Genomic DNA, 25,982 nt, shown 5'->3' with positions numbered 1-25,982 from the left:
TTGTAAGTATTCTAATATATGAATAGAGCTAAATATAAATAAAAAACAATAACTATACATAATTCATTGAAAGTAACAATATTAGAAGAGTAAAAACGAAAAGAAACAAAAAAATAAAAGAACAGAAGTGCATTTTGAAGCATGAAAGAAGAGATTAGTGAAAAGGAGTATAACCAGAGTGAAGAAAGGGAAGATGTGAGGATAGGGGAAGGAAGCTATAGAACATTTAACTAAGTCAAGTGAGTGCTTTTCATTGGTTTATGTGGGGCAGCACCAAGATTACATTTATATAGGGTAAAGTAGGTCTATTATAAAGGAATCAATATTTAAATCCTGCTATCTGTGCCTTTAAGAGATCAGGGAAGTTTTTTGTGACTTGAGATCTTGTGATTTTGTCAACAATTGGTATTAGTGGATTTCCTGTAATACAGAGAGCCCTGTCCCAATATCCAATATATTTCCATGAGTTTTTGACTTGCAGCCCATATATGAATTGCAGGCCGGCTGTGATACAATTTCCTACTGCAAGAACGCTATAGAGCTATATTCTTAGTACACTCTAACGTCATAACTAGTTATCAGTAATCAAAGGCTAAGAGTTTTTGGCAGAGGCATTGTTTTGTTATCATTAAGGTCAATTCATACTTACAAAGCACATTCAGTCGCTGCCCGTAGGAGCTGGCATTTCCCATAGGATGATAAACCCGACATTCATATTCCCCAGAATCATCATCACTGATTTGCTGGAACTCCAGGACTCCTGTGGTTTGGCAGAGGAAACGTTCATCTTTGTACCAGTGATAGGTTGTGACTGGAGGGTTAGACCAAGCAGTGCAGGTTAAAGTCACATAGTCTTGCTCCTTAATATCCCCATTCACGTTTAATTTCACCCTTGCTTCTTTGGGACCAACTGAAAATAAAAGAAATATTGTTTTAATTTTCATAACAAAAATGTGGGCGATTCTGTGGTCTACGACAACAATTAGTTGATGCAGAATCCCTCTGCATATTACTTGGTCATTGCGAGTTTTACAGTGCAATTGTCTTCTCTGTTTAGTTTACTTCAGACATGATGGAAAATCACTACAAGAGAAATAAAAAATGATCCTAGTCGATCCACTGACACATTTGTTTGGAGTCACTTTATATGTGGAGACATAAATAAATAACCAAACATTGTTCAGAAATAAAAGCCAAGACCACCCCCCCTTGAAAAAAGTTAAACATTGGTTTCTTCAGGTTACTCCCTGCATGTGGCGTAGATTTATGATGGTGTCCCCCGCTTGAGGTGCCTGCCACACGATGCAGTGATTTACAGTAACTCCCATTTCTGTATGGGAGCTTGTGCTGCAGCCGGTTTCCAACCGCTGCACAAGTTCCCATAGGGAAATGGGAGTTTGTGACCTCACCATGTGCAGTCACATCATAAATTGAAGTTTCAGACCACCGGCCCTAGGTCACTCGGTTTCAAAATCGCAAAGATATCGGTTGGAAGCAACGCCGACCGACATCATAATCAGACCCTTTGTGTCTAAATGCATCTGAAGACCATTATGGAGAGCAACGTGACATTTCTTAACAGCTCCCTTGAAGGGGAAGTTTAGGTTCACTTTCCCAGAATTGATCCAGTCAGCAATGTTATGGGAAGGGCAAGAGCACCTGTAAGTACTTCTAGCTCTTTTCTACCAATTCTTAAGTACCTAATTCTGTTTTTCTTTAGGTGAGGTGGGAGAGAAGTGAAAAGCATGACTACCAGAGCAGCCCAGCAAAAATATGAATAGTAAAATGCTTTTTTGTAGTAAGGAAAACTTTACTTTATTATGTGTTGATTAGTAATATATGTTTTAAAATGAATGTAATTTCCAATAGGATTATTAGTATATTTTAAGCAAAATTGTATTTCTTTTTTAATATTCATTAGTCTATAACAATATCTATAATATTTATCCTTCTTAAATGTAAACCATAGGTTAAGTCCTATTTTAAATAATAGCTAAATACTATTCAGAGATTGCAACATAATTTATTATCAAAAGGAAGTTACATCATTAGACATGCACAATAAGTATTTTAAAATGTAACTATTTATGAAAAGGTAAATAGAAACACCTCATACTATTACCAATATAACAATTTCACTAACATGGCAAAATCACAATATACTAAAACACATTTAAAGACATAAATATATAAAAAATAACCACAACTTGCTGAAAAACCACCTCCCTCATCCCCAAGGACTTTCAATTACATCTTCAAATGTAGTATGTTAAGAAAACTCTAAGTATTTGATCAATTCTAAAGAGAGTTCAATTTGCTGATCTTAAATTTATATGAACCAGTCACAACAGTCTTTTTGGGTCCAAAGCCTCTGAACTCTTTAGTTTCTTCTTCTAGAGCACCCTCAAAGATATTGTATTACGGTTCTGTGGCTACCATGTCTACTGCATTGTTGTGTGATTTTGATAACAGCTACAGGAAAGCTGAAGTGGTTCTGTCTTTTTCTTCTTTGTCTTCGTAACTCTCATACGTGTCATAAAATGACCCCATGCTTCAGGAATCACTTTTTTATATTTTTTTTTTATAAAAATAGCTTTTGAAACTTATACTACATGTAATACATAACTATTTGTTTGCAGACTATACCTAGTTCAATGGTGCTTACGTACTCCATCTACCAACATTGAACAGCCCCTAAGCTTATTGACTTCCTTGTGTTAATTATCAAGCTGCCAGGAGGAAAGGAATCTAGGAATGGTTTAAGGAATACTAAGACTTGCATTAATGGAGATAAACCCTAAGTATTCATTCAAGTAATGCCTTGCTCATCTTCATTCCCTATATATACATATTTCTAATATTTGAGGAAATATACCTTAAATAATTTATATTGCACCTTGGAAATATCCCTAAAAAATTAGCTGTAGAAAATAGACAGTTAAAAAAAAAAAGAAGGCCTATGTTTTTATTGTGGAAATCCAGCTTATTTTGTAAAAGAATGCACTTGCCTGATGGAGAACTCCCTGGATTTTAGTGTGGTGGATGAACCCCACTTGTTAGACCTATCTTTAGGTTGGTCAACCTTCAAACTGTTTGCCTTCTTCCCCCATTTTTGCTGGTTTTAGGACTCTGCACAATTTACCACTACTAACTAGTGCATGTGCTCACTCCTTAAAACAAGGTAACATTGGCTTATCCCATATTAGCATATTTAATTTACTTGTAAATCCCTAGTAAAGTAACACTACATGGCCCAGAGCCTGTAAATTCAATGCTACAAGTGGGCCTGCAGCACTAATTGTGCCACTCACATTGGTAGCTCTTTGAAAATGCCGTAGGCCTAACATTGTAGCCTAGGTGTCTAAGGCCAACTAAGCCTTTTTCCAGGCCCCAACCTTCTATTTAATACATATAAGTCATCCCTTGAGTAGGCCCTGGACAGCCAGGAGGGCAATGTGCAGTGTATTTAAAAAGTAGGACATATACTTTTAAGTTTGATATATCCTGGTATTGAACAATTCTTAAATGTTTTTCACTACTGCAAGGCCTGACTCTTCCTTATTCAATTTATTAAGCTGTAATTTTCAAATGGGAGCAGTTCATCCGTCCATGTTTGAAATATTTGTTATTTTTGAAGTTTTGCTGCTGAGAAAGAGTTTCCCAGCATCCCAGATTTCTTTGTTTTTGTGAATTAACCTTGCTTTAATCCCTTCATCTCGCTCCCTCTCGGCCCAGCCACACAAGGGGGCAGATTTATGAAGGCCTTGCGCTGCCGGTGCGTCATTTTTAACATGGGAAAAAGTGACGCACCGGCGGCGCAAGGCCTTCATAAATCTGCCCCAAGGGGTGTAGCAATTTTATCATGACAAGTAGGAGAACACAAGGTAGCAGGATTTTGTTGACCCCTGCTAAATCCAGAAGTTTATGTCACAAAAATGCAAGGAAAGTGTGCGATTTTAGGCAAAGTTTGCAGGGTATTATGGGGGAGGGTGTTATATTATTTGCAAGGCCACCGGCAATACAGTACATCATTTCTGCTGTTTAGCCAGCTGAATATTTACATTTCTTTGCTACATGCCACGCTACTGGTCAGATGATATATAATTTCTGCTATTTATCCAGCTGACACATAAATAATTATGTTTATATTCTGTTTGCTTAACTACTGTCCAAACAGTAAAACCTCTGCTATTTAGTCAGTGGTCAGCTGAATAGTGAAGTTTTATTGTTATTTGCACAGCTGCTGGCCAAACAGTGCAGACTCAATTCTATTTAGCCAATGGTCTGGTAAATAGTGATGTTTTTCAGCTATTTCCACAACTGCCGCCCAAACAGTGTAGAATCTAAAATTGTTTATCCAGCGGCCAGGTAGACAATTAAGTATTCCTGCTGATTGCACGGCTGCCAGCCAAACAGTGCAGCAGGATCTGTACTAGTTACCTGGTTAAATAATGACATTGTTCTGCTATTTGCATGGCTGCCAGCTGAACAGCAGAATATCTCTACTGTTTAGCCAGCGGCAGAGAAAATAGGTAAGGTTTTCCACTATGTGCACAGTTACCAGCCGGACAGTCCAGCGGCTGGGTAAATAGTAAAGTTTTTCTGCTTTTTACACAGTCACTGTGAAAACATGGCAGAATCACTACTATTTAGCCAAAAGCCCGGGAAATAATGACTTTTTTTTGCATTTGCACAGCCACCAGCTGATCAATACAGAATCCATGTATTTAGACAGTGCCCGGGAGATAGTGACGTTTTTTTCTGCTTTGTGCAGAGCCGTCAGTCAAACAGTGCAGAGTCTCTATTATTTAGCCAGTGGCCAGGTAAATTGGAAAGTTTCTAATTTCAAGACTGGCCGCCAAATAATAAATAATTATATGCATGGAGTTCAAATCATACATCTGTTAATTTTTTGAAGGGTTTATCTGTTAATTTATTGAAGGGTTTATCGCATATCGCACATCCTTTGCATAAATCATGAGCTCTAACATAATACAATAAATATAATATAATAATGTTATAATCCAGGCTGTAAACCCCACATTGCTAAACACCATGTGCTAAACTTTTAAAATGTTTATTGACAAAGCCACTAACATCTATTGCAATGTTCAGCTCAATAGCAGTGTCTCGAATAATGACACATAAAAAAGACTGTGAGAAAATCTTCTCCTCCTTTACACCAGTCAACAAAGACCACAACTAAGATATCTTCATCGGTCTAGGGGAAAGACCTGCTTCCATTGCCCCTTACTCATCTTGTGAACCATTTTTTTAAGGATAAAAAAGGTGCAGATCCCTTGCCATACCTCTGCTCAAGAAAAATATATGCAGGCAGAAGTAATAAGTGAACACTTCTCCTCGACCTCCCCATGATATCCAAGATCCTTAAGCTAAATTACTATCTCTTAATGTCAGGCACAGGGTTTCAACCACAACCATGATGTCTAGTATCTGCAGAGAGTATGAACCTAGTCACGAAATGTATCAGACCACCTTTATTCATTTATGATATTATTATATTTCTTGTGTTACATTATTCTGCTTGTTCCCTTTCCGCTACTTCAGAGATCTTATAAATAAGATCAATTCTATCATTCTACTCCCCACCATTCCACCCCAGACACCAATCACATTAAAGGAGACTTTGTAATGTTCCAACAGGAACAGTCCAACCCGAACTGGGCAGCCAGGCTTCGTCTGTTCTGAAGCACAAGCAGTCCTAACTGGTTTTGTCCTATTGGAGCATTTTCAGTAGGGTGCAGTTTGGTTCCAATGGCACAGTGACCAAGGGACACATGTATAGCCAGACCAGTAGCACTCGGGGTGTCGCACTAAGGAAACAAAAATGGGACATGTCTTGGGTTGCTTGTGTTCACTTGTGGAGGAGGGCTCATCAGTACCATAAGTATCAGGGTTAGTACTGATTTGAATAAGCCGGGCCTCTGTCTGAAGTGACCTCTTAGGCAGTGCCTTAGATTTATTCAAACATTCCTTACATCAGCTTCTTGTTGACGCCTTAAGGGCCCTCAATTTCATCTAATTTGTTTCCTGAGAATTTACAACTTATTCAGCGAGTTTTAAATCTAATGTTATGAACGCTTTACCTTAATCTTAATTTTCATTCAAGAAGTAGGTCTGTCTCGAGACATTATGCATAGATGCTTTTCTTTTCAATTATTTCCCTTTTTATAAATACATAATCTCTGATTCTGTATTATGAGGTAAGTGAATTGTTTGGCAATTTGAAATGTTTTAACATATTTCTATTCCTGGCGTGTGACCAAATGTAAAATCAAATCTTTTGATCTCACACGTAATATTCTAAAAAATGTTCAGTATCTCATAAATGTATGGTTACCAAGTGATACCTTTATAAAAGTGGGAAAGTACCTTTTCCTGATTGAATTTTGGGGAGAATACTCACATTGGACATCTATCTTCACTGATGAGGACTTTGTTTTGCCAAAAGAATTAGCAGCTTCGCAGAAATATTTCCCAGAATCCTTTGCAGAAACGAGTTTGATGCTGAAGAGCCTTCCTACTTGCTTATGTCGTGTTTCACCTTCCTTGAACCATTTATAATCCCTGACAGGTGGATTGCTGCTGTTCACAAGGCACTCTAGAGCCAGACTCTCGCCTTCCTTGATGGTTGGAGAGTGTCCTTCCAGGGAAACTTCAACAAGCTTTGGAGAATCTGAAATATAATCAAACGACATTAGATGCAAATGAGAAATGCAGTTCAAGCATTCCTTGGGGCTTATCTCACCAAAGAGGGGGGAACATTCTGCTTTCTACATTACAAATGGCCCGAAACAGGCCAATAGTACCATTTAATTGAAGTTCCCACAAGATCTGAAAAGGCACAGGCGAAGGTTCTTTGAAATTGTCTATTTTATGTATAAATTGTCTATCTTTATGTAAGTGAGCAGCGACATATTAGGCAAGCAGAGTATTGTTTTACTTTATAAATGATTGGCTGCAAAATCTTCACAAAATAATGACCATATACAGTCGCACCTGGCATTCATGTATTTTGAGGGTTCATAGGTTGATGATGAACTATGGCACCTCCCAGCCTTCTGATCAGATCAAGGCATATGAAAATGTTTTAGCAGAAATAAAACCATGGTGAGGAAGTATGATCTGAAGGACTCTCATTGTATTAGACAGTTAGTGTTGCTATAATTTATAATTGCCATTACATTACAAGTGAGTGTGTGCATCACATTTTTTGGTTGGTTAGTAACTTTGGTGCTGTTTGACAAAAATTCATGAAACGTTCCACAAAAAAAGCCTAACCCGACTCAACTCCATCCTGCAATGTTTCAAGGTGATCAGTCAAGAGAGGGCCACAAAAAAGGGGGTCGTAAAGGATTTGATTTGATTGGCTGCCACATCTCACAAAGATGTCCTTGAGTCCTGAAAATAAAATAAAATTAGAAAAACATATACATTCGAGAGGGTTGAGATACCCTGATCCCCTAGGCCATGTAGTGGGGGACCCATGACCCCCGCAGCCCTCTTGATCCATCCAGGCCCAGAAATAGAGGCAGCAGGCATGTAGGGAGGGTGGTGGACAAGGGGGACAAAAAAAAAGTAAAAAAATAAGTAAACAAAAAATAATTCCCCTTACCTTACTGGCGCGACTTTCTTTCTGCTCGTGTCTTCTCCAGACAGGCTCCAGCAGGACCAAGGACCAAGGAAACTACACTAACTAATCCTGGCGCTGGTCTCATGCAGCATGAAAGCAGCGCAAGGATTGGTTAGTGTATATAGGAATTCTAAAGATGAGGCGCTTTTACAAGATATCAAGAATCTAAAATATTCTTACAACTCTATTGTAACTAAGAGAGCTCACATTGGTGTCAAGGTGCAGAAGTCCAAACAGCTGCTCCTGAAGAATCAAGCAGGGAAGGTATTGGCGGCTACGTTAAAGTTCCAAGATTCTAATATTAGATCTGCACAGATATCTTGTATAAATGACAGTTCTGGAGCTCGGAAATTTCAAACTACAGAGATTCTTGAGGTCTTTCGTGAGTAATACATTAAATTATACAATCCTCATAATCAATCCTCTCTTGATCAATGCCAACAATTTTTAAACTCAATTCCTACTCAGACTGTTTCTGATGCTGATGGGTTAAAGTTGGGGGAACTGATTGATTCCGAGGAAATTATCCATGCTATCAAGACCACTTGCTCACGGAAAGCTCAAGGTCTAGATGGGTTTCCCATTCTTTTTTACAAATCCTTTGTCCTATCTTTCGTATCTTGTCTCAAGGATGTTTTTGATGACTTAGTTTCGTCAGCCTCGGTCTCCGGTTCTGCGCTGAGGTTACTATTGTGGTAATCCCTAAAGAGGGGAAAGATCTTCTAAATATGGAAGCGAAAATGTTCGCCAAGATCCTGGCCAAACGTCAAGAACCATGTATTCCTTCGCTTATTCACCCATCGCAGACTGGCTTTGTTAAGGGTAGGTTGGCTAGGGATAATATCTTAACATTTTGTCATATCCTAGGGAAAGCAAAGCTATCTAGCCTTCCTGCGGCGGCCCTTGCCTCAATGCCAAAAAGGCTTTTGACAAGGTTTCCTGGCCTTTTTCACATGCAGTGATTTGGGGATTTGGTTTTGCCATACTTTAACAGACACAGTCTCGTATAATGAAGCTCAAATTTTAATGAAGGCTCATCAACTACTGGACACCTGGTCACCTAAATATATTTTGTGGTGGGAACGTCTTCAAACTTTAAAAATGATGATCATGCCCATTATTAATTTTGTATCCTCAATGCTTCCTGTTAAGTTGTCTTCGTCTTTTTTTCATGAAATTGATTCCCTCACTTCAAAATTCCTCTGGAGTGATAAGTAAGAGAGCCAGAATAGCCTATAAACATTTGAGGAAACCTTATGATATGGGAGGTTCTAATTTTCCTGACCGGGATCGATACCAAGTGGCTTTTTTAGTCTCCCAAGGGGTGCTTTGGTTCTCTACAGATCCTCGACATACTCCGCCGTGGGTGTTTATTGAGCGAGAATTATCTTCTCCTCTACCTACCTCTTCTTTTTTAAGTGCGTCCACATTATCTATTCCTTTTTCTCAAGCTATTATTTTAGATACCATTGCTGCCATGAAAGCTATTGATAAAAAAGTAGCTAAGCCAATCCATAAGTCTAGATGGTGTTCTTTGTGGCACAATCCTAAAATTAAGATTGATATTGATTTGGCATAAGTGGCCTATTGGGCTAACAAGGGTATCACATTAGTACAATATCTTTACGACCCAAATCATGATCTATTGCCTTTTTCTCTCACTAATTTGGATTTCTATACATTTTTGAAAGTTAAAGTTGCTGTTGCTAAGGTTCATGGTCCAGTTTCTCATACAGTTTCTCTCCTATCTATGTGGTTCAGAACAGGTCATGTGGCCTCTAAAATCTATACATTTTTATCTTCCACCCGCCTTTGTTGTTTACGTTACACAACAGAAATGGCTTAATCATTTTGACCATGATCTTTTTAAGCATATCTCCTCAGAAACTTGGCAAACTATTGGGAAACTTTCTTACGTAATAAAATTGCTCCTTCTCTAATTCAGTCTAAATGTGTTTCTCTTAATCTGCTGCATTGGACCCGGGTACGCCTGCACTCCCTTAATCAAAAGGATAATGATCTCTATTGGAGTTGTAATTTAGCTGGTGGTACACATCAACACATGTTTTTTTAATGTTCTTTACTCCAACCTTTTTGGGAACTGGTACGTAAACATCTCGTGCTAATTTTTAACATTCAATTTCAGCTCTCGTTACCTCTAATTTTGTTGGGTCCATGGGCTACATTATTGCCATTGCCATTGGATTATTTAGATATGCAGTTATTAGACTTGTTGCTGACAATTGCGGTGAAGATTATCCTAACAGAGTGGAAATCATTTCGGTCCATATCCTATCATATGTGGTGGCTTGGGTCTCTTCTCCGTGGAGCTCATACCTCTGTAGAGAAGAATCACCTTTCTCCCTCTATTTCTAGTGGGGTATGGAGATCTTTGGATAGATATGTGAATTTAGCTTCAAAAGGTATGGTAGAGCAATACCCCTTTGTGTTGTCTCCTTAATTTCTTTTTCCTGCCTTTTTGTAGCAAGAGACTCGCTCTCTTGTCTTTCTCTTTCTTTTTTTTCTTTTTCCTCTCTTTCTCTTTTTCCTTCTTCCTTTTCTTTTTTCTTATGACTAATTTTTATCAAGTGATGCACCTGACTCTTTAGTATGGTTCCTTTACGGTTCAATTTTTGCAACATGCTAATTGCATTGTTATGTAGGAGCTATATTTTACAGTATTTACACTGAGGGTTGTATTGCTCTTTTGTCAGTGTATTGCTTTTTATTGTATCTTAACTATATATATGTCCTTTTTAAATTAATAAAGTGATTAGAAATAAATGGCTTCCTTTGGTGCTCCAGAGGACACTGGCACCCTATGCTTTCTCAGCTAAGACAGCTGGGTTAGAGAGGTTTAAAATGAACATGTGGCTGGTCAAAAATACATGCACACTTTATACCTAAAGTACCCTGCCCATCACTGCATTCTGCTGCTCAGGGTTTTGAAAAATAAAATGGTAATAAATTAACTTTATTACCATTTTATTTTTCTTGCTCTGGGAGCAATTTTTTAGTGGGGCAACACTCCTCCTCCTGAATGGAGGAACTTCCCCTGCAAAAAAAAAAAAAATTGTTTTAAATGATATCACCGTGTTCAGTGGTAAAATTCAAACAAACATTTGCAATGCAATAGGTCTCGCATTGGTAAATGTTTGAGCTAGTGAGGATGCTAATGATAACGCAATGCCAATAGCTCAAACATTAGGTAATGTGAAATCTATTGCATTGTAAATGCTTTTTTTCTCTCAGTTTTCTATATCGCAAACTCAACCCAAAGGTATGAGAGTGCTACGGAGTGGACCAACAGTAATCGGCAGCCACCAGTTAAACCTACAAAATTGTAAAACAACCCTCTTTTAACAAATAATTAAATACAAGCCCAAAAACTGAGGAAGCAAGTAGAGAGCAACAGACGAAAAGGTGGGGGAGTGAACAGTGTAGGAGGGAGGAGCAAAGTGGAGTGGGTAGAGGAGAAGGAAATTGTAGTACAATAAATAGAAGTATATGGAACTCTACCTGAAGGTATCACAGCGTTACAGTGTGGGTTGGCAGCATACAGCAGCCACAGTTTGGAAAACCAGTTGATAGATGACCTGACTTAGACATAAAAATGGGCACCACGGTGAAAGAAAGCATGGTGCCCGTCTACATAAAAATGTATGTTCATGGCAGCCCATGAAGCAGGCATTAAAGCGGGTGCTGTGCTAAATATAAAGCGTGGCTCCCAAAAACATCCAAGTTATGTGCCCATGTAAAAAAATACAAAAAGCGGCCACCGTGCTAAATGTAAGGCGCGGTGCCCGAATACATACAATTAATGTGCGAAACTAAATAAATAAACAAAAACAGCCGCTGTGCTAAATACAAAGCACAGAGCCGGAACACATAAGAGTTATGCGTGTGGTCACTGGTAAAGCGTCGGCCATAGTGAAAAAATAAACAGCGCAAGGAACGAACAGCGAAATGAACACTAACATGAAATTATTTAAACAAGTAGTTCCCAAAGAACACATAGCACTTACAAGTGTAAGGAAACTGTAGTTGGCTGGTGTTCTTTGCCTAAAACTGGGTGTGATGTACCAATAAGGAGACAGAAAATAAAAGTGACACAGGAGTAAATCAATTGCAAGTAGCAGGCAGGGTCACAGACAGCACATGCACACTAATGCCAGACCTAAATATTGGTGAGTACCCCGTCATGAAAAAAGGAAAGGAAGTTTTAGTGGTATACGGACCCTATCCACTGGGCTCTCCTTAAAAACTTTTTTATAAGGGAAAATTGTGGCCCTCGCTCAACAAGTTATCTTATACTCTGGGGATGCCATCCCCCGGGGCCTTGACAATTATATTTTTTTAATAGGGCAAGGGGCATGTGCACAAGCCATTTAATGGCTGTAGGAACCATATCCCCATAAGCCTGAAGTCTTTCTTTTCAGGGGAGGGAGCGTGGAGCCTCCATCCCCAGGCCATATAATGGCCATGGGGACTGCATCCCTCAAGGCCCAATATCACTCAGTATCTCCTGGACCCCATCCTCCAGTGTTGTTCCATGCCTGGATGAGCACAGCGGGAACAGAAACAAAAGTTGCTCCAGGTAAATGGGAGCAATCCAATACAGCCAGTTGCAGCCAGCACAATGGATGAGTGCTAGCAGGGGAGCCAGTGGGGTGTGTGGACCATGGGCCCCTATTGATTTAAAGTGGTTGGGTGGTCCTGGGTGGGACCAGGGGACACAAAAATAGTAATAAAAAAGAGCAAGCATTTGCAATGCAATAGGTCTCACATTTGAGAGAGCTAGAGTTTTTTGTATTGTAAATGACAATGTTTTTTATTTATATGATTTGTAGTGGTGTAGATTTATATGGTTTGGAGTGGAATTATGTGGGTTGAATTGGAATTTTTAGTTGTGGAATAGTGTGGGTGGAAATGTATCGTGCATAGTGCATTTGTGTTTTGGTATTATGTGATATGGGGAATAGATAGGTGTGATAGCTGGATAGAATAGATGGAAAGAAATATGGAGAGCAATAGGAAGTTTAGGCCCGGAGTGGTGAATGAACTTTAGATAGAGGAGCAGAAAAAGTGTGTGTGAAAAAGAGAATGAAGGGGAGAGCAGGCCATACACCAATAAATAAGGAGTGCCTCTGTATGTAGAAGAGAGTTTAAAAAGAGGAGAGGAGGAGAGTGTGGGTTTGAGATACGGATATGTTGATAAGGAACAGATAATAAATTGTGCTTGAAGACCTGAAGTGAACTAATATTAGTGCGTGAGACAGTGAGAGAGGTGTGAGAGAGAGTGTATGAGAGAGAGAGAGAGGGATGAGTATGAGGGGGCACCAATAGGGCACCCAGAGGGTGGGGGTGCTGTGGGGGGGGGCAAGAGGTGGACCTTTGCACAGCCCAAGCTGGTAGAGGAAGGTAGTATGTGTGACCAGGTAGTACACAGAGGAGACAGGGAGTGTGAGGAAGGGATGAGTGGGGGAAGTGGGATTGCAAGATGAGAGGGGGCTGTGGCAGTGTAAGAGAGAGCTGTGGGGGCAATGGGTGTGTGGTGGATAGTTGATAGGGTTGGTGGAAGTGCGAGTTTGAGATTCATTGTATTAGATTTGTTTGTTGTTGAATTTCGTGGTGTGGGATTGTGTGGTGTGGAGATGTGTAGTGGAAATATGTGGCATGATGTGTTTTTCAATTATGTGGATAGTAAATGGTTTTATTGCCGGGTCTGGTGGCTCAGTGGACTAATGCATTCACTGTAGGAGCCTGAGTTCAACCTCATGGACACAGGTTCAAATCCCAGTGGGTCCATTCAGTCTTTCACCCATTTGAGGTCGATAAAATGAGTCCTATTGAGTTGGGAAACAATATACATCTGCTATTTCAGCACCAAGAGGCCCTGTTGCAGTGTCGAACGTGCACTTTACAAATACACATGTTATGTTTTAACTGTAGAGGAATTATGTAGAGTGTGAATTTGTGTTAAATTGTTAATTACGTGGAAATGTATTGTGTGTTGTGTGCTGGCATTTTGTGGGCTTTAATAATATGTTGTGCTGTTAAATTGTGTGGCATGATGTGGGGATTTGTGGTGTGTATTGCAGGTATGTGATGTGTTGTGGAATTGTGTTGTGTAGCTGAAATATGTAGTGTTGTGTGAAATTATGTGGTGTGTAACTGTGTGTCCTTGAGTGAAATTTTGCTTATTTAAAATACGTGTTATGGTGTGGAGTGTATGTAAGTGGTTTGCTGGTATGTGGTAAAGAATGTACGTGTGTGTTTTTTATGTTGTATTGATTTGAGTGTAAATATGTGGAGTTTAATTGTGTTGCATTGAGTGTTATGTTGCGTTAAATTATGTTGTGTGTTGCTGAGGTGGTAGTGATGTGCTGGTATTTAGATGTTGCTGGGTGATGCAGAGTTTGTGCTGTGTTGAGGTGATGCTGCGCTGATGCTGAGGTGGTGCTGTGTTGATGCTTAAGTGGTGCTGTGTTGGTGCTGAGTTTCTGCTGAGATGAGGCTGCACTGGTGGTGGTGTACTGATACGGAGGTGATGCTGTGCAGATGCTGAGACGGTGCTGTGCGAATGTTGAAGTGGTGCTGCGCTGGTGCTGATCTGGTGCTGAGTTGGTGTTGCAGTGGTGGTGGTGCACTGATGACAAGGTGGTGCTGTGCTGATGCTGAGGTGGTGCTGTGCTGATGCTGAAGTGGTGGTGCTGCGTTAGTGCTTAGGTGGTGCTGAGTGATGCTGAGTTTGTACTGTTCTAAGGTGATGCTGCACTGATGCTGAGGTGGTGCTGCTCTGATGCTGAAGTGGTACTGCGTTAGTGCTGAGTTGCTGCTGAAGTGGGGCTGCACTAGTGCTGAAGGGGCCGCAATGATGGTGAGGATGAGAATGGTATTGGTGGAGATAGATATTGTTGAATTTTCTCATAATTTGATGACACAATCATACTGAGTTCCAAATATGTGTTTGAGGCTTGTGGGCAAAACATGTAAGATTTCTTGAGCTCATTTTCAGGCCACTTGAGGAGCTTTGGGAAGCCGTGTGGGGGCTTGTAGTGAGGCAGTGGGTGGAGGTGGGGTTATGTGGGGAGACAGTAAGAAAGCGTGTGGCATGTGCAGTGTGAGGAGGCTTGGAGAGAAACTGAGAGCAGAAAAGAGCATATGGAGAGGCTGTACATGTGAGAGGAGCTATGAGCACTAAGACACACAATATCACGAGCTGGAAGCTTATTGTAGGAATCCACACAGGAAAAATGTAGGAAATTTCACTTTATACTTCTTTATTCATCATCAGATACCTCCAGCTTACTCCACCAACTTCCCAGTTCCCTACAAAGATAAACATGCCACCACCATCACACAGATTCTGAATCCATATTCCTAAGAGAGGTCTAACAACTACATATATGTAGAGTGTTAGGAGCCCGCAATGTTATTATACTTTTTAGCCTACAGACCGCAAACGTCATCATATTTCATGGCTACAGGGCCTAAGCACAATGAAGCAAATGTTTTCAAATAGTGTGCTACACTCCATTACTTTTATTTGTGCCCTCTTAACCTCGATAGATCAGTGACACCACTAATTGCTGATAATGCTGTATATTGAAATAAACATAATGTATATAGAATAAACAGTTTATTATTTTAAAACTACACTTGTGTTTTTGCAGTATACATGTGGTGAGCGATAATTACAATCTGGCTTTCATTTACAACTGCATTTAAACATATGCATGCACAATAGCAGTTTATACGCTGTAGCATATTAAATGCTGAGATGTTGTCTTTGCCAGTGCCTTTTTTTAAACCTCCCTCTCTGGACTTTTGTTGATGGTTACTATACTATGGAAACCAATGCATCCTCCACTTAATCTTCTTTGGCTCTGGAATTTCCTGACATTCAAAAATGTACTCTCCCATCCCAATAGCTAGTACCGTACCATGCTGCAAAAAACACTCAAGTGTAGGTTTAAAATAATAAACTGTTTATTTAATATTGTTTGAACTGGGGGTCTCTAGTCCAAATAGGGACCCTTGCTTCTAGTCAGGGTAAGGAGGAAACCCTCTGAGATAACCCCTGCTCACCCTCTAGGTAGCTTGGCACGAGCAGTCTAGGCTAACCAGAGGCAATGTGTAAAGTATTTGTACCAACACTCACAGTAACACAGTGAAAACACCACAAACTGACTCCACAACAGTTTAGAAAAATAAAGTTATTTAATCTAAACTACACAAGACCGAAACGGCAAAAATCCAACATACACAGTTCAAGAATATGGTTTCAAAAGAGTTCTTAAGGTTTGCAATAGAATTCTCTAGGTTGCAATAGAATTCTCTACAGATGCGTGAAAAGTTCACAGTTGCGTCACGTTTACTCACAGTACCTATTAGTTGCAACAAAGTTCCAAAAGCAGAAGCTGGTGCGGTAGAAAACAAGCGATGCATTGCTCCTGAGACCCAAGGGAGGCGTTTGCAACAGCCCCGCTACAGCAGCGGGCCTGTTGTGACGAATCCAGTCTGCATGGGGAGGAAGGCCACTTGTATGGATTCCGGTGCGTACGTTCCGTAGGAAGTTTGTTCTCGCAAAGGCACGATGCGACGATCTCGTAGAGGGTGCGACGATCTCCGGGGCAACGATGCGCGATCCAGCGGTGATCCTCTCTCTCGCAGCTCTTCGATGCGATGGCTCTGTGACGATACTCGCAGCGACGTGATGCGGTCCGCAAGCAAGCGGTGCGGCGATCTCACCAAACGACGACAGGCTCTATGACGACACTCGCAGCAATGTTCGACTTTCCCGCACCGGTCTGGTGCGTCCCGCAAACGAAGGATGCGACGGCTCTGGCAGTGGCCATCGTAGCAGCGGGAATCTTCTCGCACTGTCGGGGATGCACTCCGCAAGCGAGCGATGCGACACTTTTCAATTGCAAAAGTCTCTCAAGCTTAGGTTCAAGCTTCCCAGCACGGGTACAACTTCCAGAGGCCCCACAATTGGATCAAGCACTCTAGGAAGAACAGAACTCTCTCAGCAGAGTTCAGGGAAGCTGGGGGTGAAGTCCTTTTGTTCCTGGGACATCAGAACAGGGAGCCAGCTCTTCTCAGGCCCTTGGAGATTCCTTCAAGACAGGGGACACAGCACATCAGCAAAGTTCTTTCCCTCTCTTTGGCAGCAAAGCAACAGGTCAGTCCAGCAGAGCAACAGCAGGACAGTCTTCCTTCTTCAGTTTCAGCTTTCTCCTTGGCTGAGGTTCCTTCTTGATTCCGGGATGATCTAATTTTCTGTTGTCAGGGGTCCTGTACTTATACCCCTAAAAGTCTTTGTTCTCTTTGTGCAAGGGGGCCCTGTGCCCGGTCTGAACCAGTTCTGGGTGTTTCCTGAGTACTTTGTTTTCCTGGCTTCTCCTTTCCTTTCAGAGTGAGGGGCAGGGTCGTCAGCCGCCCAGCAGGAGGTGGAGCCAGCATTGTGGAAGGCAGGCACAGCCCTATTCAGGCCTAGGTGCTAACTCCTCCCACCACTCCAGTTGCAAATGCAATCATTCAGCCTAGGGCTGACTCAGCCAGCCTCCTGGGGCATCCCCAGCCCCTGTCACTCTCAAACCAGACAGTAAATCCACAAACAGGCCAAGGCACACAGAAAGGTCAGACAAGAGAACAGCAACTTTCTAAAAGTGCTATTCTCAAACACAGGATTTAAAAACAACCTTTCCTAAAAGATGTGTTATTAAATTCTGAGTTCAGGGATACTAGATACTTATGTCCTATCTTGTTCCTATGGAAGAAATGCTGGAAGCCACTGTAGCCAGCCTCCCCATGTTAATCTATGGAGCAAGATAGCCTTACAATAGTGAAAAATGGAAATGGCTGCCATTCACTATCAGAGCATGTCACCTGCACTAGTACATGCTCTACCTTTTACATACACTGCACCCAGCCCAGGGGGGTACCATGGACCTTCCATAGGGGTGACTGATGTGCACAAAAAGGGAAGGGTTAGGCCTAGTCAGTGGGGACACTGACCAGGAGCAGATGGCAGTTTCTAAACTGCACACAGGCACAGCAGTGGCAGGCCTTAGACACTATTTTAGAGCTACTCCTGTGGGTGGCACAATCAGTGCTGCAGACCCCCTAGTAGCATTTGTCATCACCAGCCCTGGCACACCCAGTGCACTTTACTAGGGACTTTATGGTGACACAAATATGCCACACATGTATATCCAATCAGAATAACAATTTACATAGGGAGCACTTACACTCTGGCACTGATCAGCAGTGGCAGAGTGTCCAAAGCATCTAAACCAGCAAAAATGAAATCCAGCACAGCATCAAAAATACAGGAGGTAGAGGCAAAAAGATAGGGGAAAACCACGCCAAAGATGCAAGGTCGAACACGTGTCCCCTCCAGCTGAAAGTGGGGTGAACTACCCACCCTCTTGGGAGTTCTCTTCACTAAGGCGGAAAAACCTGGACAGACCATCAGCATTGGCGTGTTCTGTGCCAGAGCGGTGTTCCACCGTGAAGTCCATTCCCTGTAGGGAGATGGACCGCCTCAACAGTTTTGGGTTCTCACCCCTCATTTGCATTAACCATCTGAGGGGCCTGTGGTCGGTCTGAACACGGAAGTGAGTCCCAAACAGGTAGGGCTTCAACTTCTTCAGAGCCCAGACCACAGCAAATGCTTCTCTTTCAATCGCACTCCACCTCTGTTCCCTGGGGAGTAGTCTCCTACTAATGAAGGCTACCGGCTGATCTCCTCCCTCCTCAGTGATTTGTGAGAGTACTGCTCCCACACCATGCTCTGAAGCATCTGTCTGTACTATGAACTCACTGGAAAAGTCAGGTGCCTTGAGCACCGGTGCTGTGCACATGGCAGTCTTCAGGGCATCAAAAGCAGTTTGGCAGGCTTCAGTCCAGTCCACTCTTTTGGGCAACTTTTTAGAAGTGAGTTCTGTCAAGGGGGCGACAATGGTGCCATATCCCTTGACAAACCGTCTGTAATACCCGGTGAGTCCTAAAAAGGCTCTCACCTCTGTCTGGGTCTTGGGGGGCTCCCAAGCCAGAATGGTTTCATTCTTTGCCTGTAGGGGCGCCACCTGGCCGCTCCCCACCTGGTGTCCCAAATACACCACAGATCCCTGCCCTATCTGGCACTTGCTGGCCTTGATAGTGAGGCCTGCCCTTTGCAGAGCCTTCAACACTTCGCAGAGGTGTTGCAAGTGTTCCTCCCACGTGGAGCTGAACACCGCAATGTCATCCAGGTATGCAGCACTGAATTCCTCCAGCCCGGACAGTACCTGCTTAACTAGTCTCTGGAAGGTGGCAGGGGCATTTTTCAACCCAAAGGGCATGACTTGGAACTGGAAGTGGCCCTCTGGCGTTGAAAATGCTGACCTTTCTTTGGCCCCCTCAGTTAAGGCAATCTGCCAGTACCCAGAAGTCAAATCAAATGTACTGAGGTACTGGGCAGCTCCCAACCGATCCACGAGCTCATCAGCTCTGGGGATAGGGTGTGCGTCAGTTTTCGTGACCGCATTGAGCCCACGGTAGTCCACGCAAAATCTAAGTTCTGGAGTGGCACCTGGCACAGCAGCTTTTGGTACCAAGACCACTGGGCTAGCCCAGGGGCTGCTGGAGGGCTCAATCACCCCCAGTGCCAACATCTTGGAAACCTCTTCCTTGATGCTGGCCGTGACCTTGTCAGCTATCCTGTAAAATTTTTGTTTCACAGGCAGACTGTCTCCAGTGTCCACATCATGGACGCACCAATTGGTGACTCCTGGGGTCAGGGAGAACAGGGAGGCGAACTGACTCAACACTTGGCAACAGTCACTTTGCTGCTCTGGGGTCAGGATGGGCGAGAGGACCACACCATCCACTGACCCTTCTTGCTCCTTAAATGCCAGGAGGTCAGGGAGAGGATCACTATCCTCTTCCATTCCTGCATATGTAGCCATGAGCATTGTCACTTCAGACCTCTCAACGTGTGGTTTGAGGCGGTTCACATGCAAGACTCTCAGGGGCTGCCTGGGAGTCGTCAGGTTAACCAGGTAGGTTACCTCACTTTTCCTTTCCACCATCTCATATGGCCCAGTCCACTTGTCTTGGAGCGCACAAGGCTCCACTGGCGCCATCACCCACACTTTCTGCCCAGGTTGAAATTCGACCAGAGTGGTATTCTGGTCGTACCATCTTTTAATTTCTTCCTGGCTTGCTTCCAGGTTCGCATGAGTGAGCTTCGTGAAGCGTTGTGTCTGGTTGCGGATGGCCAGCACATAGCTGAACACATCCTGGGGGGTTTTACCACAGGACTTTTCCCAACCCTCCTTCACCAGTGAGAGAGGTCCTCTAACAGGGTGGCCATACAGGAGTTCAAAGGGACTGAACCCTAAGGACTTCTGAGGCACCTCCCTGTAGGCAAACAACAGGCATGGTAACAAGACGTCCCACTTCCGTCTCATGGGCTCCGCTAGGCCCATAATCATACCTTTTAGGGTCCGGTTGAACCTTTCAACCAACCCATTTCCTTGAGGGTGGTAAGGAGTGGTGAACTTATACGTTACCCCACACTCCTCCCACAGAGACTTCATGTACTTAGAGATGAAGTTGGTACCCCGGTCGGAGACCACCTCTCTGGGGAACCCCACACGGGAAAAGATCCCCATCAATGCACGGCCCACCACGGGTGCTGTGATTGTCCTGAGAGGGACTGCTTCCAGGTACCGGGTGGCATGGTCCACCAAGACCAGGATGAACCTGTTGCCTAAGGCTGTCTTGGGGTCCAGGGGCCCTACTATTTCTATGCCCACCCGCTCGAAAGGGGTGCTCACCACTGGAAAGGGTTGGAGGGGTGCCTTCAACTTCATTCCAGTCTTGCCACTGGCTTGACAGGTTTGGCAAGACCTACAAAAGGAACCGACGTGCTTACTCATCTGGGGCCAGTGGAAGTGGGTGACAAGCCGGTTTAGGGTCTTGTCTTGCCCCTTGATGTCCTGCAAGAGGCAAGTCATGAGCCAGACCCATTAGGAAGTTTCTGAAGCGCTCGGGTACCACCAGCACACGGGCTGCACCGGGCTCAGCAAACTTAGGCTCACTATACAATAAGTCATCTTCCCAGTAGATAAAGTGATCTCTGGAAGCTTCATATGCTGCCTGATCTACAGCCTGTTGCCTCAGACCAATGAGGGAAGGGCATTCTTTCTGCGCCTGGCAGAATTCCTCCCTGGAGGGACCACCTTCCTGCTGCCAATGGGTCAGCTCAGGCAGGTCCCCCAGTTCGGCCACCTGTTCCCCTGTAGGTTCCAGGGCATCCCCCTCAGGTTCTGCTCCTTCCTGGACCGTGGGAACTGCTGGAGCTGGTTTCCCGTGCCCCTTGCCTCTTCCTTTCCTGGCAGGCCTCTGGGCCACTGTTTCAGGCTCCAGTTCTGCTGAGTCACCCCTACTGGCTGCCATAGCACGCGTGGTCACACACATCCACGCAGGCAAACCCAACATCTCCAAATGAGTTCTGTGTTCAACATCCTTCCATGGAGAACTCTCCAGGTCGTTACCTAACATACAGTCTACAGGCAAGGCATCACTGACAACTACTTCCAAAAGACCAGAGACTCCCCCCCATTCGAAGGGAACACGCGCCAGCTTGCAGAGGCGCACTGAGCTGTCAGCTGCCACTACAGGGCGGAGTACATCAGGGATGATTTGCTCTTCAGACACCCTCTGACATCTCACGGATGTCACGCTGGCTCCTGTGTCTCTCAGAGCCTCAACCTCCTTCCCATTAATGGTCACCTTCTGCCCATACTTCTTAGTGTTAGAGGGCAGTAAGGTTTCCTGTACCATCTCTTGGTCTCCTAGAGAGACAAGGGTCATAACTGCTAGCTCCCCCCATTCACTAGAAACCAAATCCCCTCCCAAAGCTACACTTGCTAACGCTGGGGCGGGAGCACCAGTGGGTGCTAGCTTCTTCTTGGGACATATTGGAGCAATTTGGCCCACCTCATTGCAGTTATAGAAGGTAGGGGGACCTTGGTTATCTCTTCTGTCTCTATTGTCCCGCCTGCCCTTAGAGGGCCATAGCTGCCTAGGTTTGGGGGGTTGGGATTCCTTTCCCTGGGAACTATTTTGGGGCCCTTGCGAGAACTCCTTTTGGTTACCATTGTCCCCCCCGCTCTTCTGCTGGGGACCCTGCCCACCTTTGGCTGTGGTACCCACAATTCCTCGGTGGACCCTGGTACTGGTCCAGCGGTCCGCCTCCTTAGCAAGCTCAATGGGGTCTGTCAGCTTGCTGTCTAAAAGATGCTGGCGCAGCTCTGGTACACAAAGACGACTCAAGTGCTCCCACTTGATTAAATGCAACAACCCCTTAAAATCAGTTACTTTACTGCCCTTCATCCAACCTTCCAGTGCACGTGAGTACTGATTCACACATTCCATCCAAGTCTCAGACTCTCTCTTCTTGGAGTTTCTAAACTGCAGCCTATACTGCTCTGGAGTAAGGCCATACCTGAGGCAAAAGGCCTTCTTCATATTGGGGTAGGTCATGGCACCTGCCATCTCTAAGGGCTCTAGAGCACTCCTCCCAGAAGCCTCAAAATGTTTCCACAGGCCCGCCCCCCAATGCTGATCAGGCACACCATTCATCTTCAATGCAATTTCATACAAAGTGAACCAGGCATAAATATCCTCACTCCTATGGTAATTCTGTACCAGGTCTTTGGAAAAATATACTTTACCCCCATGCACTGGCTGCGTGCTGCCACCATTTGAACTGGCATCCACCTCCTTGGCTTTAAGATCCAGCTCTCTCATGCTCAACTCATGAGCCTAAAGCAATTTCTTTTCCTCCAGGGCACGGGCATTTTTCTTGTCTTCCGCTGCCCTTTCTCCATTTCTAATTGCTTCATTTTCATTTTCAAGACTTCCAAGTCATATTCTCTTACTCTCTGATTTTCTTGTAACTCTTCTGGGGTGAGGCCCCTGCTGGAATGGTTGCTGCCAGCTCCTGAGCCTACTCTGCCCACTGGCAGATCTGTGACTTGAAAACTATTCACTACATTCACATAATCATTTCCTTCTTGTGCCTCCCAATGGGCCTTCAAGATTCTCAGCAGCTCCTCCTTTCTGTAGGCGCTCTTTATGGGGCACTCAAACTCAAGGCAGAATTTCCTAAGTTGCTCAACTTTGTATGAATACAAATCTCCAATGACAAACTCCAATTCTCCTTCTGCCTCCTCACTGAGTGCCTTTCCTTTCGCCGACATGATGCTTTGAAGAGTAACTCAAAAATAGAATCAACAATCAAAAACCAGTAGTATGTGGTGGCGTAGTGGTCTGCACGCACTCGTGATGTACATCAATTACTATGGGTCTAGTACAAATACAAGTTCAATCCGCACCGCTGACCACCAATGTTAGAACTGGGGGTTTCTAGTTGGCAGGGGTAGGTACCACTGTCCAAATAGGGACCCTTGCTTCTAGTCAGGGTAAGGAGGAAACCCTCTGAGATAACCCCTGCTCACCCTCTAGGTAGCTTGGCACGAGCAGTCTAGGCTAACCAGAGGCAATGTGTAAAGTATTTGTACCAACACTCACAGTAACACAGTGAAAACACCACAAACTGACTCGACAACAGTCTAGAAAAATAAAGGTATTTAATCTAAACTACACAAGACCAAAACGACAAAAATACAACAAACACAGTTCAAGAATATGGTTTCCAAAGAGTTCTTAAGGTTTGCGATAGAATTCTCTAGGTTGCGATAGAATTCTCTACAGATGCGTGAAAAGTTCACAGTTGCGTCACGTTTACTCACAGTATCTTTTAGTTGCAACAAAGTTCCAAAAGCAGAAGCTGGTGCGGTGGAAAACAAGTGATGCGTTGCTCCTGAGACCCTGGGGAGGCATTTACAACAGCCCCGCTGCAGCAGCAGGCGTGTTGCGACGAATCCGGTCTGTATGGGAAGGAAGGCCACTTGTATGGATTCCGGTGCGTAGGTTCCGTAGGAAGTTTGTTCTCGCAAAGGCACGATGCGACGATCTCGTAGGGGCTGTGACGATCTCCGGGGCGACGATGCGCGATCCAGCGGTGATCCTCTCTCTCGCAGCTCTTCAATGCGATGGCTCTGCAACGACACTCGCAGCGATGTTCGACTTTCCCGCACCGGTCTGGTGCGTCCCGCAAACGAAGGATGCGACGGCTCTGGCAGCGGCGTCAGGCGCTGTGACGATCTCGGCCTTCGTAGCGGCGGGAATTATTATTATTTTATTATTATTTATTGCATTTATAACGCGCAACAGCTACCCACAAAGGGTTTTCCGGCGGGAATCTTCTCGCACTGTCGGGGATGTGCTCCGCAAGCGAGCGATGCAACAACTTTTCAATTGCAAAAGTCTCTCAAGCTTAGTTTTAAGCTTCCCAGCACAGGTACAACTTCCAGAGGCCCCACAACTGGAACAAGCACTCTAGGAAGGACAGAACTCTCTCAGCAGAGTTCAGGGAAGCTGGGGGTGAAGTCCTTTTGTTCCTGGGACAGGGAGCCAGCTCTTCTCAGGCCCTTGGAGATTCCTTCAAGACAGGGGACACAGCACATCAGCAAAGTCCTTCCCCTCTCCTTGGCAGCAAAGCAACAGGTCAGTCCAGCAGAGCAACAGCAGGACAGTCTTCCTTCTTCAGTTTCAGCTTTCTCCTTGGCAGAGGTTCCTTCTTGATTCCAGGATGATCTAATTTTCTGTTGTCAGGGGTCCTGTACTTATACCCCTAAAAGTATTTGTTCTCTTTGTGCAAGTGGACCCTGAGCCCGGTCTGAACCAGTTCTGGGTGTTTCCTGAGTACTTTGTTTTCCTGGCTTCTCCTTTCCTTTCAGAGTGAGGGGCAGGGTCGTCAGCCGCCCAGCAGGAGGTGGAGCCAGCATTGTGGAAGGCAGACACAGCCCTATTCAGGCCAAGGTGCTAACTCCCCCCACCACTCCACTTGCAAATGCAATCATTCATCCTAGGGCTGACTCAGCCAGCCTCCTGGGTCATACCCAGCCCCTGTCACTCTCAAACCAGACAGTCAATCCACAAACAGGCCAAGGCACACAGAAAGGTCAGACAAGAGAACAGCAACTTTATAAAAGTGCTGTTCTCAAACACAGGATTTAAAAACAACCTTTCCTAAAAGATGTGTTATTAAATTCTGAGTTCAGGGATACTACATACTTATGTCCTATCTTGTTCGACCACACTCTAACCTTCAACTACCAAGCCACCAAGCTTGCTGCCACCTGCTTCGGGCTGATGAGACTTCTCCGCAAAATCCTCCCCCTCCTTCCGTTCCATTCAAGACGGATTATGGTTCAAGGCCTGATCCTCTCCCGTCTCGATTGTGGAAACGCCCTATATCTGGGGGCCCCACAATCTACACTTAACAGACTCCAGGTCATTCAAAACTGTGCGGCAAGAATCCTCCTGGATATCCCCCGCCGAACTTCAGTCAGAGCCAGACTGAAGGATCTTCACTGGCTCCCGGTGAGATCCAGAATTGAATTTAAGAGCATGTGCATCGCACACCGATCCTACTGGGGTACAGGCCCCTCTATTAACTCCCCCCTGATGAAAGCCTATCTACCCTCCCGCCCACTCAGGTCTACAACCTCCCACCTTGCCTCAGTACCACGCATTAGGAAGGCCAGATGTGGAGGCCGCTCGCTTTCTTACAACCTGGCTAGGATCTGGAACTCCCTTCCCCTCCCTATCAGATCAGAACCTAACCTTCTCACCTTCCGTAAACTATTAAAAACTTGGCTCTTCAGCAAAATTCCAATCTAACTTTTCACTCAGCTTCTCTTACTCCAGCCTCTCCAGCCCAACTCACTCTTTTCTATAGCGCTGGGACGCCCCTTGGGTAGCCAACGCGCTTTACAAATCATCAATTCAATTCAATTCAATTCAATTCCTATGGGAAGAAATGCTGGAAGCCACTGTAGCCAGCTTCCCCCATGTTAATTTATGGAGCAAGATAGCCTTACAATAGTGAAAAACGAAAATGGCTGCCATTCACTATCAGAGCATGTCACCTGCACTAGTACATGCTCTACCTTTTACATACACTGCACCCTGCCCAGGGGGGTACCTTGGGCCTTCCATAGGGGTGACTGGTGTGCACAAAAAGGGAAGGGTTAGGCCTAGTCAGTGGGGACACTGACCAGGAGGACATGGCAGTTTCTAAACTGCACACAGGCACTGCAGTGGCAGGCCTTAGACACTATTTTAGAGATACTCCTGTGGGTGGCACAATCAGTGCTGCAGGCCCACTAGTAGCATTTGTCATCACCAGCCCTGGCACACC

The 25,982-nt window shown here is 44.2% G+C and overlaps 1 protein-coding gene across 1 annotated transcript in view; it reads right to left on the bottom strand.

Moving 5' to 3' along the window:
- The window catches only part of LOC144767653 (B-cell receptor CD22-like), a 324,333-nt gene that overhangs the window by 136,211 nt on the left and 162,140 nt on the right, over nucleotides 1-25,982 (bottom strand). Inside the window, exons 5-6 of the mRNA XM_078651050.1 lie at nucleotides 6,428-6,697; nucleotides 650-910 (exon numbers count right to left, since the gene is read on the bottom strand). Coding sequence (XP_078507176.1) covers nucleotides 650-910; nucleotides 6,428-6,697 — 531 coding nt within the window. The remainder of the gene's footprint in view (nucleotides 1-649; nucleotides 911-6,427; nucleotides 6,698-25,982) is intronic.

This window comes from Lissotriton helveticus, chromosome 7 (assembly GCF_964261635.1).
Source record: "Lissotriton helveticus chromosome 7, aLisHel1.1, whole genome shotgun sequence".
NCBI lineage: Eukaryota > Metazoa > Chordata > Amphibia > Caudata > Salamandridae > Lissotriton > Lissotriton helveticus.
The sequence above is the reverse complement of the archived record's forward strand: the minus strand, read 5'-3'. Positions and strand labels throughout refer to the sequence as shown.